Here is a 13,342-nt window from a genome sequence, read left to right on the forward strand (position 1 = left end):
TTCTCTAGATTAGAAGGAGCTGGACCTGCCGCCAGATTTAGGCATTGTTTAGTAATAGTCTCTACGAAGAGTGGCGGGGCCGGTATTATGTCTTGCTCCTCCGTGTAAGGATTCCACAGGGTCTCCACTTGGGAAGCGGAAGGTTGGGCTTGAGTGGGCGGAGCTGTGAGCCCCGTAGTTGAACGAGCCTTCAATAAAATGGTAGAAAATAACTCTGCTGGGAATAAGGCTGCTGATATAGGTAATGCTGGAGAAGCTTCTTCGTCCTCAGACAGACCGGCAAGACCCCCCTCTGGAGGATCCTTGTCGTAAGAATCTGAGTCCTCAGCCGAGGAATCAGACCAAGAATCTTGGTTAGGTCTGAGGATAGAGGCAGCAAGGGAAAGAGGGGCCACTGGTGGCGCAGGTACTGGTCTAGAAGGAATGGTAGTGGGTAAAGAGCTAAGCTTAAATTCAATGCTGTGTTGAACTGCTGAATCAATCCACCTCTGGATAGCTGATGTATCAAAGGTTGTTGAAGAGGAAGGGTGGGCTTCTGGAGGAGGCGTCGCCTGAGGTATCTGTTGAGGAACCTCTGAGGAAGGGCCAGGTTGAACTGGAGGTGCAATGAGAATCGTAGGAGAAAGAGGAACAGGGGTTCTAGAAGTGTCTGGGTTTAAATTTTGATTTGGCAAACCAGCTGGGCCCCAAACGCTAGCAGCCAGAGTTCCAGCAGACCCAGAAGGAGTAATAGTAGCTGGAGCCTGATTAGGAATTCTGGGAGTAGGGGAAAGAGCCCTAGCTGCTTTCTCATGGAGGCGTTGAAGAGTAAGATCCCTACGCCTCTCTGCTTTCGAAGGTTGAGGAGAAGGGTCCCTGTTCTCTGGAATAGGGGAAATGAGATCAGAATCCACCTGTAGAGGCCTGACAGATTTTTTGGTTCTTTTCCCTCCTGCTTTAGCTAGGTCTGACATGGCAAGACAGCTAGAAAAAGGGAGAAGGGAATAAAAGGTAGAGGAAACGTTAGTAAGACAAAGTCCCCTTGCAGGGGTGTGTGAGGGGAAAAATAAAACAAAGGTGAATGAATAAAAATAAAAATGTCCCTTGCAAGAAAGGGCTAAATATATAGAAAATAACCTAGCCCCTATTAGCTCCTTCTTTAAGCCTGGTCTGAGTAACTTTTCCAGTATATGGGAAGGGACTGAGACCGTTATAGAATTAAGCCAGCAGATGGTGCCAAAAGAGCTAGAGTTGCTTGGGACTGTTTAACTCGAGCCGGCCGATAATTAAGTAAACAGACAATTTCTCCTGCGTCACAAGCTATCGGCCTTTTTTACCCTCTCCCAAGCTTCCTGGAAAATCTGACACAGAGTCAGAAACCAGCTTTCTGGTAGGGAATCAAGATAAAATGAAATCACCACTGAGACTGTAGCCAGCCCCAGAGGAAAGAGGTCACTCTGAGGTCTCGCACGTTCTGACTAGGGAGGAAACGTTGGCAAAGGGGACCAGACTGTAACCAGTCAGAATCCCTCACCAGGCTTATGGCTTGCCTGCGAGTGGCTCCAAGGCAGCCCTAACGGCAGAAGGAGACAAAGAAAAAAAGGAGCCAGGGGTGTGTGGAAGGCCTGGGGCCCTACCACCCAGCAGATAGAGCTGTACCAAGAGGTCACTGCACCGTACTGCTTCCTCAGGACCAAATTTAAACTGAATAAATTGGAATTACTAACCTAATGAGATTATTTCTAAGGAGTCACAGACAAAATAGGTTGTGCTGCCCGAGGTGTCTCTGTTAGAAGCGAATCAGAAAAACTGGGTCTGTGGGCGGTTCCAGCCTTTTTATACTTCTATGACTCGGACACGCCTCTGACGAGCGAGTACAACCCATCCTGACTGTCGACTCCTCCCTCCAAGGAGAAGGGAAAATCTGGAGATCTCAAGGCAACTGCCCTAAAGGCATAGTTAATTATTAGAAAATAATTTGTTTTTAGTAGATTAAAACTCTTTATTGGTTGTTGTGGTTAGCTCTGGCCCAGCTCCTGCCCCAAGGAATGTGCAGGTGGATGTGGGGGAAACATCCACATGCCGCAGGCCTGTTTTGCTCCCGATGGAATCTGCCGACGAAGTCTCCTCTGACCAAGGAAGCATGAGTGACAGGGAAGAGGGGAGTTTGGCAGACAGCCCAGGAGGAGATCAATCATCTGTATCATCCCTGGATTCTGAACAAGAATTAATGACACATCCACACATGCGTAGAGTGATACATAGGATACAACAACTGAAGGATTATTACAAGAGAAAATGAGGCCACCTGTGGTTGGGTGGGGCTGCTGTAATTAGTGCTACAGATAAAAGTGCAGTCTGGTGTTTTAACCTCATGGCAGTTTATCTGATTCATTGTTTCATCAAGATCGTGGTTTTTGTGCTGTTCAAGATTGTGTGTGTGGACTCTCTGGACTTTAGAATAGGACTCAATTTCCCAGTTATTGGTTGAGCAATTGGATTGCATTTCACCTGTGCCTTGGGTGTACCAGAAAATTCCTTTGACATTTGAAAAGGGAGCTGTTTCTGTTTTTCTGTTTATAAAAACTTTTGGGTTTTCCTTTTATTGTGTGGTGTGTGTCTTCCTGGACTAATTACCTTGTAATTACGGGCGGTTGAAACACGCCAGCAGAACATTGGTCAAATATGATTGGACACACAAGGTATTTATCTTTGGTGCATCTGCTCTCCGTGTACTCACAGAGGAAATAAGAACACACAGTTATATCGGCTCAGTGCTGCAGTCCAGAAAGGTGGCTATGGTAAGGAGAATTCTTTTCTTTCTTGTTTCAGCTGATGGCTATGCAACTGCAGAAGTTAGGAACATAAACTATTAATGCTTTTAGCTTCTTTGGATCCTGACCTGTTTTCTGCTTCATCTGATATCTCCTGATATCAAAGCCAGTCCAAAACTTCAGAGTTAGAAGGGACCTTGTAGCTCATCTAGTTCAACTCCCCCCTGCCCAACCAGAAGACCCTACTCCATTTCTGACAGATGGCAGTCCAGTCTGTGCTTGAAAGCCTCCAGGGATGAAGCTTTCAAAACTTTTGAAGGCAACTTTTGTTCCATGGATTGATGGTTCTCACTGTCAGGAAATTCCTCCTTATTTCCAGGTTAAATCTCTCCTCATTCAGTTTCCATCCATTGTTCCTTGTCTGGCATTCAGGTGCTTTGGAAAATAGTTTGACCCCTTCCTCTCTGTGGCAGCCACCCAAGGTGGTACTCAGCCAGTTCTGGACGGTCCTCGTGAACCAGTAGTGGAAATTTTGAATAGTTCTGAGAACTGGAAAATACCATCTCTAGCTGGTTCTGACTTCTTTTGTTGCCAAAAGAGAATGGAACTGGAAAGTAGGTTGGTGGGGTGGGGATTTGGCAGTGTTCTTCTGCACCTCTGTAACTGTCTGGTTCGGTTCTGCAACCCAACAAGACCGACACAGACTTCAGAGGAGAATCAGAACTGCAGAAAAAACAATGGCTGCCAACCTGCCTTCCATTGAGTCAGAAAGAGGGCAGTGAAAATATTTACGGATCCCTCGCATCCTGGACATAAACTGTTTCAACTCTTACCCTCAAAGCGTCGTTACAGAGCACTGCACATCAAGACAACTAGGCACAAAAACAGTTTTTTCCTGAACGCCATCACTCTGCTAAACAAATAATTCCCTGTCAAACTTTTTACTAAGTCTGCTCAGTGAAGGGCTACCAGAATTTTTACTACTACACTGTGGGCTTGGCTTATGCAGGACGCCCTGAATTTTCTTTCAACATCTTTCAGTGCAAATTGGGTGCTCTGGGGTGGAGCTCCATTTTCAATACCCCACTTCATCCCCCTCCGCCATCCAGACAACAGCCCACCCCTGAGTCCGCACTTCTATTTCTACTAGTTTTTTCTCATCATTCCCATAATGATGATGATGATGATGATGATGATGATGATGATGATGATAATAATAATAATAATAATAATAATAATGAAGGACAGAAGTCAGAAACTGGATTTTCGATTTCTATCGGAAGACATCTGATGTCCTGAATTGGATCCAGGTCCTCATGATGTCCAGGGAGGAGCTAAGCACCCATTTCCCCCCCAGGCACAAAGCCATCCCCCCACCCTGCATAAATGGCCAACAACAACAACAATAATAATAATAATATATTAGATTTGTATGCCGCCCCTTTATGTAGACTCGGAATCATTCATCTCCTCCCACCCAGGACTGTTTGTAACTTGTTGCTTGTATCCTAAGGTTTTTATTAATGTTGATTGTTTCTTCATTGCTTATTTGACCCCTATGACAATCATTAAATGTTGTAGCTCATGATTCTTGACTAATGTATATTTTCTTTTATGTACACTGCACCAAGACAAGTTCCTTGTGTGTCAAATCACACTTGGCCAATAAAGAATTCTCTTCTCTTCTATTCTGTTCTATTCTTAATTTCTATATGTCCAGTGGACTTTTACAGAGGCAGGATAAAATTATTGTAAATAAGACAAAGGATTATTTGTCTTATTTGATTATTTGAAGGATTCTTGCCAACGTTGATTCATTTTGCCATCTTTTCAGAACCTCCTCCTCAGTCTGACTTTGTTGGGTATCATCTTCAACTTGTGTTATGGGGACTGTACTTTCTACTTAATCGGACCCAAAATTAAAGGTAGGTACTTTTGTTTTTCTTCAGGGGACAACTGGACTTCCTTGGTTTTCTTTTTTTTTTTGGAAGGCCTTTTCCCTTCTCACCCAGGAAGCTTGTTCTGTTTGAACAATGGTCTGTAAATAATGTCTCCGAACTGGGCTGAAGCAAGGGGACTCGCTCTTTTTTGCAAAAACTACAGTCTTTCATAAAACAATTGTCCAAAGGCTGGATTTCTCCAAGGAAGCATGGATGTTGGTTTAGAGAAAATGCTGGACCTGTTTCTCTTTCTCTGTTAAACCACGAACGATAATTTCTGCAAAGAACACTCTCACAAACCTCCCCTTTTAGGCATGCTGCAGAATTCACTCTCAGCTGTGATCAAGATCTCCTCCTGCGTCTGTGCAGCTGCTCCTGTCTCCTCATAATCCTTTGCACAGGATTGGATCATTAATCACCCCCTCTTCATTCGACCCAGACAAGACCCTAGCTGGGGGTTCCATAGGCATTACAGGGGCCTCCACCTCCATCTCTCCAGAAGATGGAGGGCAGAAAAAGACTTCATGGTCCATCTAGTCTGCCCTTATACTATTTCCTGTATTTTATCTTTAGATGGATCTATGTTCATCTCAGGCATGTTTAAATTCAGTTACGGTGGATTTACCAACTACGTCTGCTGGAAGTTTGTTCCAAGCATCTACTACTCTTTCAGTCCAATCAAATTTTCTCACATTGCTTCTGATCTTTCCCCCAACTAACCCCAGATTGTACCCCCTTGTTCTTGTGTTCACTTTCCTATTAAAAACAGTTCCCTCCTGAACCCTTCAACATATTTGAATGTTTTGATCATGTCCCTCCTTTCCCTTCTGTCCTCCAGACTCTGCAGATGGAGTTCATGAAGTTTTTCCTGATAAGTTTTATGCTTACCACCTTCCACCATTTTTGTAGCCCGTCTTTGGACCTGTTCAATTTTTATCGATATCTTTTTGTAGGTGAGGTCTCTAGAACCGGGCACAGTATTATTCCAAATGGGGTCTCACCAGCGCTCTATACAGCGGGATCACACTCTCCCTCTTCCTGCTTATGATACCTCTAGCTAGGCAGCCAAGCATTCTACTCGCTTTCCCTACTGCCTGACCGCACGAAAGGGTAAAAGAAAGGATAGAAACAAAGCAGCCAACAAGGCAGTGACCGTAACTTAGATGTTTCTTGGCTTCGAGTGTTTGGAGAGAGGCGGCATACAAATCTATCTATCTCTCTATTATTATTATTATTATTATTATTATTATTATTAGTAGTAGTAGTAGTATTATTATTAATTTATTATTATTATTTCTTCTTATCACCCCTTTGACAGGATAGTAGACATCTGGCGTTCCATTTCATCCCTGGTGTCTGTTCCTTGGCCTTTTGCCTCCTTAAAGCCCCACCCTCCATTTCTGAACTGACATACTGACCAAGATTTGCCCCTTTCCCGCAGGGAAAAAAAGAAAGCAATGCACCGATTTCCTTGACGGAAGTGTCCATCCAGTGGGATCAACATGGGATACAAAGGCTTGCAGGCAATGCGTCTGTTATCCCAGCAAGATACTGTGCTGCACCAAGTAGGTGGAAAATTGGAAAGGCTGGTGGCTTTCTTGCCTCTTTATAAGGATTGTGCTTAGTGTAAATGAAGGTTGTATCAAGATTGTTGGGATATTCCTTGACAATGGGCTTTCTAACACAGTGCCACCTCTACTTACAAACTTAATTTGTTCTTAAGTAGAAAAGTTTGTAAGAAGAAGCAATTTTTCCCATAGGAATCAATGTAAAAGCAAATAATGCATGTGATTGGGGAAACTACAGGGAGGGTGGAGGCCCTGTTTCCTCCCTGGAGATTCCTAGAGAGGCCCCACGGAGGCTTCTCCCCACCTTTTCCGGCCCTGTTTCCTCCCAGGAGATTCCTAGAGAGGCCCCACAGAGTCTTCTCCCCACCTTTTCCGGCCCTGTTTCCTCCCAGGAGATTCCTAGAGAGGCCTCACAGAGACTTCTCCCTGCTTTTTCTGGTTACAGTTTTGGAGGCTCGAAAATGGTTCTTGAGAAGAGGCAAAAGAAAAATTCGGAATTGACTGTATTTAGTTAAGAAGGCTACTAATTCTAAAATTATGGGGTCTATCACTTTACTTCTCGATTACTACTTTTACTACTACTACTACTATTATTGTTGTTGTTGTTATCATAATCAACACAACACAGTAAACAAGATCACTATGCTGGATTTTGTATTTCATCCCCAGTCGGGCGCTTCCCAAGCACCTAGGACTGCGTGATGTAGCAGCAAATTATGTTTGCCGATCCCAGTAAAGCGGCCTTTTGCAATTGACAGATGGAGATTTTGTCAATTCCTATGGTTTTCAAATGTCCGCTGAGATCCTTGGGCACTGCGCCCAGCGTGCCAAGTACCACTGGGACCACTTTCACTGGCTTATGCCAGAGTCGTTGCAGCACGATTTTTAGATCTTCGTATTTCACTAATTTCTGTACCTGCTTCTCTTCAACTCTGCTGTCTCCTAGGATTGCGATGTAGATGATCCATACTTTCTTTTTCTCCACAATCATGATGTCTGGTGTGTTATGTTCCAAAATTCGGTCAGTCCCTGATGCCTTTTCCTGTTCCGTTCCTCCTAAGGAAGTAGGCATATTCAGTTGCCTTATTTTTAAAAATTAAGTCTACGGAGAGGGGCGGCATACAAATCCAATAAATAAAATAATAATACCTCTGGAGCAGTGGTTGTCAACCTGGGGGTCGGGACCCCTTTGGGGGTCAAATGGCCGTTTCACAGGGGTCGCCTAAAACCATGGGAAAAGACAAATTTCCCACAGTGTTAGGAATAAGTGTCTATTCTGGAGCCTTGGAATATATTTTTACAATCCGACCCATCAGGTGTTTACAGTGGGGGTGTCCCTCTGACCTTCCTGCCAATCATCTTCAAGCTCTGTTGGGAAAATTCACGCTAGACTTATGGTTGGGGGTCACCACAACATGAGGAACTGTATTAAGGGGTCGCGGCATTAGAAAGGTTGAGAACCACTGCTCTGTAGGGTGGTCAACACTTAATTATCTTTGATTCAAGCATTCATAAACGATCGCTATTATTGCATACGATCAGCTACAAGTCCTTTTCTTCACCCACACCCCTCCCCCCCAGTGATATTTTCTTTAAATTATGGGTTAAAAATGTCTTTAAAAGTGCCAAAAATAATCTGATAGCCAACTTTTCTTTAGATCAGGAAAAAAAATGGAATTGGGTGGCATAGAAGTCAAATAAATTACATTAAATTGAATTCTGATGGTTGCAGCCTTTCCGTTTATTTTCCACCCATTCTGCCCGTGGTTTCGAAGATGCGACATGCGGTTGTCATATCAAAAACATGTAACAATTCTTCTTCTTTCAACTTTTCCAGCCTAAAATGGTGTTGTGTTGATTCTTAGGTATACCTATCCCATCACCATCTTCCCAATATGTATTCCTAAGCTAGATCTAGCAACCTGCACCTACAAGTTTTACGAGAGAGACGATCCCACCATCCCATGCAAAGCTGGGTAAATGAATAAATAAATACGTCAATTACAAAGTCCCTTCACATGGGGACATTTTAAAATGTTGGCCTAAAGGCATATCAAACATAATAAAGAGGAATTATATCTATTGCTAGAGCTCTGGTGTCTGTAACTTTTAACGGGGAGAAATGGTATGTCGTAATGCAATGTGGGTGTGGCTTATTTTGTGGGTGTGGCTTGATGGTCATGTGACTGGGTACGAGTGGTTTGCCGTGGGATCAGGTGGGAGGGGCTTGAACGGTCATCATCGTTCGAATGAACTGTTAAGTCCTCGATTTACAACCTCACCAATGTCATTCGCTGGTGTATGTGTATGTGTGGGTGTGTATGTGTGTATTCTCAAAGTGGCTTGTATAGAGGGCGAGGGGGATGAGGAGGGGGAGGTAGAAAGGAGGACACAGGGGAAGGAAATCCTCCATTCGAAAGAATTTCTTGTCTACCATCCAAGGGTTATTTGCATTTTGGGAGCCCAGATAGTAGTTGCCCTACGAGATTGGGTGGCATATAAATCAAATAAGTCAAATCAAATCAAATCAAATTGTGATCCTTATGCATGCAAGCTCATGCTTGACCCCTCTCTGAAATCTCAGCGCAAGATTCAACAAACTTTCTTCAGATATATTTCTGTTTGTAGCTCCTACTTGGGTTGTTGTTTTTTCTGAAGCTTTCATTGCAGTATGTTGTAAAACTACTTCTCAGAAATGGGGAACTGTATATGGAAATACTGCCATCCTGTGGTAAATGGAGAACCTGCAGGGGAGAGTCTTTGGAGAGGGGCGGCATACAAATCTAAATAATAAATAAAGGAAAATCTAGTCTTAGCTCAATGAGAGTTTGGAATTAATAGCTCAGACTTCTGGTGTCTTCCGCAAGCATTGGGTTTGAAATACCCAGCATTCTTAAGCAATAGCATCACCTTCAAGGAATTCTGGGAATTAAAAAGAGCAAAACTGCAGAGGTGGTTTTAAGTCAACAGATCAGCAGTGGGCTCAACAGATTTAACAGATTACCAGAGTTGGAAGGGACCCTGCAGGTCATCTAGTCTGTTCTGTCGGGCTCTCTGATAGAATCCTCCCAAAAATGCACGGAGACAATTTCAGACACACACCTGTCTGAAAATTCAAAACAACGTTCTTTATAATGAAAATTCACTTAAACCAAGCCCTCTTTTGGGATAGCAAAGAGCGCTTGTTTCCAAACAAACTGGTAATTTGTACAAGTCCCTTATCAGTTCTGTGATACTTAGCTTACAGCTGTTAGGCAATTCACAGTCCTTCTTCTTGCACAAAGTGAAACACACTTTGCCCTGGTTTAGTTTCAAAACAGGGAAAAATCAGCACACAAAAGGTCAAAGTCAGTAAAGCAGTCAGGAAACACAATGATCAGATAATCCTCCACAATGGCCAAACCCACAGGCGGCTATTTATAGCAGCCTCACTAATTACCACAGCCCCACCCAACCACAGGTGGCCTCATTTTCTTTGATAATAATCTCTCAGTTGTTGTTGCCTATGCATCGCTCTCCGCATGCGTGGCTATATCATTAACTCTTGTTCTGAATCCAAGGAGGAGCTATATAATTGATCTCCTTCTGAGCTGTCTGCCATACTCTCCTCCTCCCTATCACTCATGTCTTCTTGGTCAGAGGAGCCCATCAGCAGATTCCACCAGGGGCAAAACAGGCCTGCAGCATGTGGATGTCTCCCCCACATCCACAGTCCTTGGGGCAGGAGCTGGGTCAGAGCTAACCACAACATAGTCCAACCCCCCTGCCCAAGCAGGAGACCCTACATCTGCCTCTACCTAGGATTAAACTCACAACCTTCTGATTGTGAGGCAAGAGTTCCACCCTTAGGCTGTAGCAACTGGGTTGCTCCTGGTTTGGGCCGGTTCTAAGAACCGGTAGTGCCAGTGGTGGGAAGCCCCGCCCACTCACCCAGGATGGTTCTGTTCATGCACAGAAGCCTTGCATGCAGAAGAGTGCAAACCGGTAGTAAAGGGTTTTAGAACCCACTACTGCAACAAATCCATATATATGTCCAGAATGAAGAAGTAGTAGTAGAAGAGGAAGAAGAGGAGGAGGAAGAAAAAATGAAGAGGAAGAAAGGAGGGGGAGGAGCAGGAGGAGAAAAAGAAGGAGGAGGAGGAGGAGAAGAGAAGGAGAGGAGGAGGAGGAGGAGGAGGAGGAGGAGAAGAAGAAGAAGAAGAAGAAGAAGAAGAAGAAGAAGAAGAAGAAGAAGAAGAAGAGGAAGAAGAAGAAGAAGCAGCAGCAGCAGCTTTTCACATGAGCAACTGGGCTGATGTAGCAATGGGCCAACTTGCACATGTTGAACTTCCTTGGTCTCCTCAAACTATTAACACCCCTTGAATAAAATGAAGCTTAGCCCCAAAGTGGTCACCTGCAACTTAATTAAGCAACCTAAGAATCGTTGAGCAAGTTGTCATGTGGGCTTGACTTCACGTTGCTTGACACATTGTGCCTGGAGCATTGTGCCAAAAGGGCTGAATCGACAAATCTGTGGTGGGGTGAAGGGCCCGAATGGCATCCCCGTGGGAGGGAGTGTGACCTTTACACAAAAGACAACCAATTGTTTTGGGCTTCGCAAAGACTGCATAGAAAACATTTGAATCACAGGCACACTCTTTAAATGCCAACATTTCTGGTTTGGGCTCTGCTTCCTGTATTTCGCTCCTATTGCCCCTTTGCTCCCCCAATTTGGCTTGGCCGGATCACCTTCGAGGTCTCTGGATGGCTGGTGGGTGGCCGGTAAATCTTGTAAGATGAGCAACGCAAAGGAGAGTTCACACAATTGGCTCAACCAGATAGATTAAAAGGCTAATCGGTGCGTTTCAAACTTGAGAGTTTGCTTATATCTATGCATTCCTATTCCTATGTCTATACCAATAGCCATAGCAATAGCGCTTAGACTTATATACCGCTTCATAGTGCTTTTACATCCCTCTCTAGCGGTTTGCAGAATCAGCCTCTTGTCCCCAACAATCTGGGTCCTCATTTGACCCACCTCAGAAGAAAGGAAGGAAGGATGGATGGGAGGGAGGGAGGAAAGAATAGCAATAGCCTTTGGACTTATATACTGCTTCATAGTGCTTTTCCAGCCCTGGTTTACAGAATCAGCCTCTTTCCCCCAACAATCGGGGTCATCATTTGACCCACCTTGGAAGGACAGAAGGCTGAGTCAACCTGGAGCCGGTGGTAAGATTTGAACTCCTGGCAGTGGGCAGAGTTTCCCTACATTCTAACCACTGCGGTGCCAGGAAGGAGGAGAAAGGGAATAAGAGAAGGAAGGAAGGAAGGAAGGAAGGAGGGAGGGAGGGAGGGAAGGAAGGAGGGCGGGAAGGAAGGAAAGAGGGAGGGAGGGAAGGAAGGAGGGAGGGAAGGAAGGAAGGAGGGAGGGAAGAAGGGAGGGAGGGAGGGAAGGAAGGAAGGAAGGAAGGAAGGAAGGAAGGAAGGAAGGAAGGAAGGAAGGAAGGAAGGAGCAATGGTTTACAGAATCGACCTCGTTCCCCCAACAATCGGGGTCCTCATTTGACCAACCTCAGAAGGATGGAGGGCTGAGTCAACCCTGAGCTGGTGATGAGATTTGAACTGCTGAACTACAGCTAGCAGTTAGCTGAATTAGCCAGCAGTGCTGCACTCTAACCATTGCGCCACCCCATCTCTTACTATGATATGATAGGGTAGGAATCTAACATGCTGATGAATCCAGTTTATGGATTTTACTGATTTTACTGTACAATGGCACTACGGAGTTCTTGGGTTCAGACCTGGTGAAGCTGCTTGGATGAGAAGTGAAACATCTTCCTCCTCAAAGAAAAAAACCCTCCAGATGCCTTTAGAAAAAACAACAACGTTTGAGACAATCTTGACCTGGATAACTGAGAACCTCCGTAGATATATTCAAGGGGAAAAAGCAGAAAAGTCCAGTTGTACTTTTGGGACTTACAACTCTAGGCTTATAGCAATAGCATTAGCATTTAGATTTATATACCGCTTCACAATGCTTTGCAGCCCTCTCTAAGCGGTTTAAAATTATTCTAAGGGAAGATCAGCAGGATGTTGTGGAGACAAAATAAACATGAAAGTTGAATGAAAACTAATGGGTGCCCATTAAACACGTTATCTCTAAAAGAAAAGAACTTTTATTACAGTTATTTTAATTTAAATATCCTTTTTCTATATTGTTTATTTTGTTTGTTTGTTTTGTAGATGCGTTTGTGTTAATCATTGTTTGTATGTTCTATTTATGTATATTTTTTGTGTATTGTTCTTTTTAATATACAGTGGTACCTCTACCTAAGAACGCCTCTACTTACGAACTTTTCTAGATAAGAACCAGGTGTTCAATATATTTTTGCCTCTTCTCAAGAACCATTTTCCAGTTACAAACCCGAGCCTCCAAAACTGTAGCTGGGAAAGGCAGGGAGAAGCCTCTGTGGGGTCTCTCTAGGAATCTCCTGGGAGGAAACAGGGCTGGAAAAGGGGGGGAAGAAGCCTCCGTGGGGCCTCTCTAGGAATCTCCTGGGAGGAAACAGGGCTGGAAAAGGCAGGGAGAAGTCTCCGTGGGGCCTCTCTAGGAATCTCCCGGGAAGAAACAGGGCTGGAAAAGGCGGGGAGATGCCTGTGTGGGGCCTCTCTAGGAATCTCCTGGGAAAAAACATGGCCTCCACCCTCCCTGTGGTTTCCCCAATCACACACATTATTTGCTTTAACATTGATTCCTATGGGAAAAAATGCTTGTTCTTACAAACTTTTCTACTTAAAAACCTGGTCACAGAACAAATTAAGTTCGTAAGTAGAGGGACCACTGTATATATTTCAATAAAAAATATTTTTTTTTTAAAGTAATGGCCGCCAATCTTATAACTTGCTACTAGATGGCAATGCTGATCCGCTGTAGAAACTCTGAGCTAGCACTTGTTCTTTTGACTGGGTTTGTGTTTTAAACAATGTCTTGATTAAATTTTTGACTGCTGAATGAATCCCTGCCACTTGAAATTCACCCCTGAGGACAAGCTGTTTACATAGCCGCGTTGAGATGAGTACTGTGCATTGCTGGGCCCGAAAA

General features: G+C 44.2%; 1 protein-coding gene across 1 annotated transcript in view; it reads right to left on the reverse strand.

Annotated features, from left to right (window-relative positions):
• Nucleotides 1-13,342, reverse strand: part of LOC139164609 (small serum protein 2-like) — a 68,152-nt gene that overhangs the window by 45,601 nt on the left and 9,209 nt on the right. The window contains exon 4 of the mRNA XM_070746988.1: nt 7,178-7,317. Coding sequence (XP_070603089.1) covers nt 7,178-7,252 — 75 coding nt within the window. The 5' untranslated portion in view covers nt 7,253-7,317. The remainder of the gene's footprint in view (nt 1-7,177; nt 7,318-13,342) is intronic.

The sequence above is a fragment of the Erythrolamprus reginae genome, chromosome 3 (assembly GCF_031021105.1).
Source record: "Erythrolamprus reginae isolate rEryReg1 chromosome 3, rEryReg1.hap1, whole genome shotgun sequence".
Taxonomy (NCBI): domain Eukaryota; kingdom Metazoa; phylum Chordata; class Lepidosauria; order Squamata; family Dipsadidae; genus Erythrolamprus; species Erythrolamprus reginae.